We start from the raw sequence: 7,341 nt of genomic DNA, 5'->3' as shown, positions 1-7,341 counted from the left end.
TGACCAGCCTGCTTGCTTGCATAAAGCTGTGTTCTGTCTCATCATTGAACCGCCACAACTGGCGCCCAAACGTGGGGCCCTCAGCACTCACCTCGCCCGGCAAGGGTTTCAGACGCGTCACTCATCCGCTTCGTGGATCCCGGTGAGTATTTTTCATTGTGGTAAGTATGGGAAGCTCCCTCTCTGCTTTGCAAGTGCAACACCGCAATGAGCTGCAGTATTTGCTGCGTAAGGCTCAGCATGACTGCCCCGCTCGAGCACTTACTCTCCTGCTACAGGAGGTGCGTGCCCAGTGCCCGTGGTATCCTGAAGCCGGAAGCCTTAAGCTAGCGGACTGGGAGCGATTGGGCCAGACATTGCACGAAGAGCCTCGGGCGCCCGTGCAGGCTTTACATGCCTGGCACCTCTGTCGCGACGCGATACTGCGTGTCACCTCGGATAGGCCCTCTTTCACGAGGCTGGTGATCTCGCCACGCCCGTCGGCTCCTGTAGCCATCCCCGTTGCAGCTCTCCCCCCTTCTACCGATGCAACCCAGCGTGTCGCTTCGGAAAGACCCTCTCCCGTACCCACAGCCCCCCCTCTCCCTGCTTTGCCCCCAGTGTCTTCATTACCACCGCCTCCCTTGCCTTCCCCACCGGAGCCAGTGTGTGATCACCCTCCGTCCGTGGGGCCCCATGCTCCGGGGCCCCCCGGAGGGTCATCTGTATCTGCTCAGAAGCTTTCGCTGGTGCAACAAATGGTTCACGCAGCGAAAGCTCAATCAGATCTTACAGCGGAGGAGCTGGCTGATCTGGTCTCAGTTTGCCCGGTGACCTGGCAGAATGATGACCAGGGCAACCCCGTGGGCACCTGGACCACTTTGCCATACTCGGTGGTTAGAGAGGTAAAGAAAGCAATTCGTGAGTTTGGCCTGACTAGCACCTTTGTGCGTGGTCTCATTGAAGGGATAGGTACTGGGTACTCCCTAATCCCTGAGGATTGGAAAACGCTGCTGCGCATGATGTTATCACCCCGTCAGTATGTTATTTGGATTAGTGAGTATCGGCAGATGGCAGAACGCCAAGCTCAGGTACATAGAGAGCACGGTATCATTTATGAGCATTTGGCAGGGGAGGGCCCGTTTGCTACTATTGAGATGCAGTCTCAACTCCCTCAGGCCGTCTTCCCCATTATTTCCACCTGTGCCCAGCATGCTTTCAAGAAGGTCCCGGATTCAGGCAAGCCTACCAAAAGCTTTGTCAGTATCCGTCAGGGTGCCTCAGAGTCCTTTTTGGATTTTGCCAACAGATTGCATGAGGCTATCCTCCGACAGGTGGATAACACTGAGGCAGCTCACGAGCTCCTGTTAAAATTGGCAGTTGAAAATGCAAACGAGGATTGCCGCCGTGCTCTCCAGGCAGCGCAAGCCTCTGGTATTTTAGAGCTCTCAGACATGCTGCGGGCGTGCCAGAACATTGGCACACAAGCCCACAAGGCTGGAGTTCTGGCTGCCGCCCTGAGAAAAACCGGGAAGGAGGGGAAGCGTTGTTACCGCTGTGGTAAGGAGGGTCATTTTCAGCGGGAGTGCCGCTCATCTAAGGCACCAGCCCGACCCTCAAAGAAGTGCCCCAAGTGTAGGAAAGGTTATCACTGGGCTAATCAGTGTCGTAGCGGGTCGGGAAACCGCGCGACGGGTCCCCCCCGAACCCAGGGCCAAACGGGGGTGTTTCCCACTCAGACAACCGCTCCTCTGCCTTAAAATCCGTAGACTCTATGAGGGCGGCGACTGCTGGAAGTGCAGGGCTTGATTTGATCATGCAGGAGGACACTGACTTTCGGCTGCCAGGGGAGGTCTGTGCCATACCTACACAGGTGACGGGACCTCTCCCTGCCAGCTTTGTAGGTCTTGTTCTCCCTCGCTCACATGCTGGGAAACAGGGCTTTTTTGTCATTCCAGGGGTCATTGATGCTGATTACACTGGCATTATTAAGGTTCAGGTGTGGACTCATCTTCCACAGTCGCTCCCGCGTGGACGGTCAATTGCACAATTGATTTTAGTCCCCTATCAGGTGCCAGCTGCCGAGGATCGAACTCAGGGCGGAGGCGGCTTTGGATCGACGTTGTCTCACTCGCCGTCTCACAGCGCGTCTTCTCCACTTGTTGCTCTGACAATGTCAGTCCGCCCCTCGAAACCTCAGTTAACACTTCTCTTAAATGATGTTCCTTTTACAGGGCTGGTGGACACTGGAGCTGACGTTACGGTGATTCGTGATCTGGAGTGGCCGGTTAGTTGGCCTATGGTTCCTTCTAAAGAATTTTGGGGGATCGGGGGTAGTAAACACAGGCGCCACAGTTTGTCTTGGGTCACAGTCTCTAAACCGGGAGGCGGTACCCTTGCTACTATCCGCCCTTTTGTACTCCCTGTCCACCTCAATATTTGGGGCCGTGATTTACTTACAAAGTTAGACACCACCCTCGATATTAACATCTGATGGCCCAAAACCCTCCCTCACCCACCGTGCCCTCCGCATTACCCTTGGTATGGCAATCCTTAGAGCCCGTATGGATTGACCAGTGGCCCCTCCCTCTAGAAAAGCTAAAAGCGCTTCATTCGCTTGTGCAGCAGCATTTGCAAGCACAGCGATTGGAGAGCTCCACCAGTCCCTGGAACACCCCGGTGTTCGTTATTAAGAAAAAATCGGGTGCTTGGCGGCTGTTACATGATTTAAGGGAAATAAATAAACGCATCCAACCTATGGGCCCCTTGCAATTTGGCTTACCAAATCCAAATTTAATTCCTCAAACCGATCAACTTTGTGTGTTAGATTTAAAAGATTGTTTTTTCACCATCCCCCTTTGCCCTCAAGATCGCGAAAAATTTGCATTTATGGTGCCACAATATAATAATCAGCAACCCTCTCAAAGGTATCAGTGGAAGGTCTTGCCCCAGGGAATGCAAAATAGTCCAACCTTGTGTCAGCTTTTTGTGGATCGAGCCCTTGCCCCTTTCCGTGCCCGGTACCCTTCGCTAAAAGTCTACCATTACATGGATGACATTTTGCTAAGTGGTCCCCGGGTCACGGCACAACAGCTTGAATCTTTATCTCAGATTCTCGGCCAAAATGGCCTGTTAGTGGCACCAGAAAAAATCCAACGCTCTTATCCCTACCACTCCCTCGGATATAAGGTTTTACAAACCTATGCTGCTCCGGTTCGTCCGGAATTAATTCTACCTCAACCCCTAACCCTTGTTAAATTACAACAGATTTTGGGTCATTTAAATTGGATTCGGCCCTACTTTCGTCTCCCCACTTCAATGCTGCAGCCGTTGTTTGAGCTCCTGCGTGGAGCCCGGGCACCGGGTGCAGTTATTGCCATCACTGAAAAGCATACTGCCTGCATTCGACAAATCAATGCAGCATTGAGTCAGCAGTTTGTGGACAGACTCCCAGAGGTCCGTCCCTTACGATTGGTTCTTCTTGCCACCCCTCATACGCCAACTGCGGCTCTGTTTGTACCCCGTACAGACACAGCCGTCTCTATTATAGAATGGCTATACCTTTCATCCACCCCTCCTCGAAATATTTATCCGTATTTAGATGCCCTATCTGATCTTGTTCGTAAAGCCCGCCACCGTGCAGTGCAACTCACTGGCACTGATTTAGTTGCCATTGTGCTCCCCTTGTCCCATACTGAATTTGACTCTTTGCGCCACACCTCCTTGGCCTGGCAGGTTGCTCTTTGTGATTATGTGGGAGAGATTTCTTACAATCCTCCAAAAGATCCTCGGTTGGTCATTACCCAAAAGGTGCCCCTAGTTGTTCATCGTCTTAGCCGCTCTCAACCCATTGTTTCCGCTGTCACTCTTTTTACTGATGGCTCTCCCCACCGAGGTGTAGTCACTTATCAGTTGGGTGACCCCCCTCGTTGGCATTCTCGTTTTACACTGCTGTTATTTTACGCTGTTATTTTGGCCTTTCAACTTTTTGCTGATTGTCCCTTTAATTTAATTGTGGATACCCATTATGTTTATCAGGTAATTGATCATTTACCCCTTGCCCTCATTACCCCTCAGGTTGATGCAGACCTCCTTCGCCTGTTTTTGTCTTTGCAGCATCTTCTTGCCACTCGTCATTTCCCTTACTTTGTTGCTCATATTCGCAGTCATACCCCTCTGCCTGGGCCACTCACTGAGGGCAATGCACGCGCCGATCGCGCGTTGCGTGGTCAGGTAAATTCCCTTTTTTCTGACCCCATTGAAAGCCATGCCTTTTTTCATCAGTCTGCCTCTGTTTTGGCCCGGCAGTTTCACATTCCTGCTGATCATGCACGTTCCATTGTTCGTTCCTGCCCCCACTGTGCTGCTGCTGCTCCTACTTTTTCTTATGCCGTTAACCCCAGAGGTACCGCAGCAAATCAGCTGTGGCAAATGGATGTTACTCATGTGCCACAATTCCGCCCCTATTCGTTTTTACATGTTTCCGTTGATACTTATTCGGGCTTCCTTTGGGCAACCCCACAACGTGGGGAAGCCACTAACAAAGTTATTCACCATTTGCTGGCCTGCTTTTCTGTTATGGGTCGCCCCTGCCAAATTAAAACAGATAATGCCCCAGCCTACTGCTCTGCAGCCCTCTCCACCTTTTGTGCCCGCTGGGACGTCCGTCTTAAACACGGAATCCCTTATAATTCCATGGGCCAAGCCATTGTTGAACGTGCCAATCGCACACTCAAAACCTTGCTAGATAAACAATTAAAACAAGGGGAGCTGCGTCTCCGAACCTTAGGAGACATTCAACAACAAATGCATATCCTCTTGTTTACTTTAAATAATTTAACACTGAATGCAGATCAGCAGATCCCTGCGGATCGGCATTTTCACAAATCTGAGGTACTGGAAAGACCGTGTGTCTTTTACCGTCAGCTGCCCGATCCACAGTGGCTGGGCCCAGTACCTCTAATCACTTGGGGTCGGGGATATGCTGCTGTGTCTCTCCCTGCAGGACCGCTGTGGGTTCCAGCTCGGTGTGTGCGACCGGCACTTAAACAACATGGCATGGCACCAGGGGCTGTCGAACCCCATACCAGAGTTTCAGCTGACTTTGGAGGAGACCGCGTTGCCCACCGAGTCGACAACGACGGGACGGAAACGGAGGAGGCGTAGTGTCCCAAACCGGCCCTTGACATGGGGAGCAGTAAAAGCATTGGTCGCCGCAGCCCAACAAAGACTGGCAGCAGATCAACAGCCAGAGACTCCTGAGACTTTGTTTGTGGCGATTCTCGCCCAAATCACTGCTAATTCTGTGATGATTGTGTGCCTTTTGTGCCTGCTATTTCCTGTAGGGGTTGGCTCGGAAGCGCTTCCCCCGTTACGAGCCCGAATGACATATAACATATGGGAAAGATTGGCTTCAATAGCAAATGTTACCCACTTTTGTCTATCTAATTCTGTAGCAGCCGGAGATTTGTTAGGTACATGCCTTATTCCAGTATGTCATCACCCTGAGGAGATGGAGAATAAGACACTGTTCTCTGCTTATGCGAATCTTTCTTCCCAGTACTCTAGCATGGCTAATTGGGGCCCGGCCAACTATACTCTGCCTCACACGGCTATATCCCTCCACACACCGTACCCGGCCGGGGCTCACAATGTCACCTGTGCGCGTGTAGTTAACTGCACTAGTACAAAGGTGCCCTTGGGCTGTCGAAAAATTTCTCAACCCCTTTTAAATTGTTCCCATGCTGTTAATGTTTCATATAATTATGGCCATATCATCCTACCATCAGGATGGTTTTTTACTTGCGGTTCACGCACCTTTAATTATATTCCTGCAAATTTAAGTGATGGCACCCTTTGCTGTCTTAGTAGAATGACACTTATATTGCCTTTTGCTGGTCAAAAACGTAGTAAAAGAAGTGTACCCCTTTCAGATGATTGTATTGCAGATGTTGAGCTTTTTAGTCGTGCTGAGTATACTGCCTTAGCAGCCTCTATTGTTGGGGTCCCCGCGCTTGCTATGTATTCAGCCAGAACTTTAAATAACCTGACATGCTTTGCAGCAAAGGCAATTAATACAACATCCCAGGCTATTGCCTTACTTAACACAGAACAACACGAATTAAGGGATGCAATTTTGGATAACAGAGCAGCCATTGATTTTCTGCTCCTGAAACACCATCTAGGCTGCTCCACGTTTCAGCACATGTGTTGCTTTAATTTAACTGATAATAGTCGCTCCATAGAAACTAGACTGGCTGAATTGGCCAGTCTTACAACACACATACGCCAAGATCTGGGGTTTGAGGGTTTTTGGAATTGGCTTACAGGTTGGCTGCCCTCTCTAGAATGGCTGCGACAGCTTTTTGGTTATGCTGTGTTTGTAATCATTGGGCTTATTTTTTGCTGCTGCTGTGTACAATGTATTCCTTCCTTGTTAAGACTTTGTAAAATTTCGCCCTGGAAAGCTCCCCAAGTTATATCCTTGTCTGTCTGGGAGTTAAATAGCATGACAAAACAAATTGACGGCTACCATGAGATGGCCAAATATCATTAAATAAAAAACGGGGGGATGAAGGGTTCATGTTTAGCTATTCCACCTGGAAGCAGGCAGGGCACACCCTGACTGTTTTGTAGAAGCAATGCACACATTGCTCTATCCAAGGACAAGGGCTAGATATGAACCATGAGAACTTGATTGTTGGGACAGCAACTGTGGGAAGCTTTCTTAGCCTGGGCTCAAGGCCTGAGAACCAGGATTGTAGTAGATAAAGGATGGTAAATAAGTATATTAATCAACGTCATACATTCCTTTGTGTATCTTTTTGCGGTAGCAGTGTGTAATGCTTAGGGGGGAGAAATATAATAAAAGGAGAAGGTGGAAGGCGGGGGGGCAGAACAGCCCATCTCAGCTGACCAGCCTGCTTGCTTGCATAAAGCTGTGTTCTGTCTCATCATTGAACCGCCACACTTGGCGTCACTTAACCTGTATCCCACTGTTAATAAATTTTGTTTTATTTTTCCTATAAACAAGCTCAATACTGTGTCGGAAGGGCAGGGTGTATTTATCCCAGTTAAGTTAATGTTATAATGTGCTTTTGTCTCTTTAAAGGAACAAGAGAACCTTATTATTTCTCTGAGTGGTCCAGGAGAGGACTGGATACTTTAGGTAGGGTTGCCAGGCATCCGGTTTGGACGCTGGTGTCTCCGGTCAGCACCGCTGACCATGCTGTTAAAAGTCCGGTTCCTGGTGCAGCGGGGCTAAGGCAGGCTCCCTGCCTGCCCTGGCTCTGTGCAGCTCCCCAGAAGCAGCCGGCATGTCTGTCCCTTAGGCCAAGGGGTGATCAGGGAAGTTCCGTGTGC

General features: G+C 50.1%; 1 protein-coding gene across 1 annotated transcript; it reads left to right on the top strand.

The window, feature by feature from the left end:
• Positions 1 to 1,662: 1,662 nt before the first annotated feature.
• LOC142071070 (uncharacterized) lies at positions 1,663 to 6,916 on the top strand. Its single transcript, XM_075125364.1, has 2 exons — positions 1,663 to 2,266; positions 4,985 to 6,916. The coding sequence occupies exons 1-2, from the start codon at positions 1,754 to 1,756 to the stop codon at positions 6,533 to 6,535; spliced, it is 2,064 nt and encodes a 687-aa protein (XP_074981465.1). The 5' UTR covers positions 1,663 to 1,753; the 3' UTR covers positions 6,536 to 6,916.
• Positions 6,917 to 7,341: the final 425 nt, after the last annotated feature.

Source organism: Caretta caretta, chromosome 2 (assembly GCF_965140235.1).
Source record: "Caretta caretta isolate rCarCar2 chromosome 2, rCarCar1.hap1, whole genome shotgun sequence".
In the NCBI taxonomy this organism is placed as follows: Eukaryota; Metazoa; Chordata; order Testudines; family Cheloniidae; genus Caretta; species Caretta caretta.
Note: the sequence above shows the minus strand (reverse complement) of the source record. Positions and strands in the feature narration are given on the sequence as shown.

Bases quoted from the DNA above. Each gene is read 5' to 3' on its own strand.
- LOC142071070 (XM_075125364.1), top strand. From the start codon at position 1,754: ATGAGGGCGGCGACTGCTGGAAGTGCAGGGCTTGATTTGATCATGCAG. The intron at 2,267-4,984 runs GTTAGTTGGCCT...CTCTCCCTGCAG, and splicing joins TTCGTGATCTGGAGTGGCCG to GACCGCTGTGGGTTCCAGCT.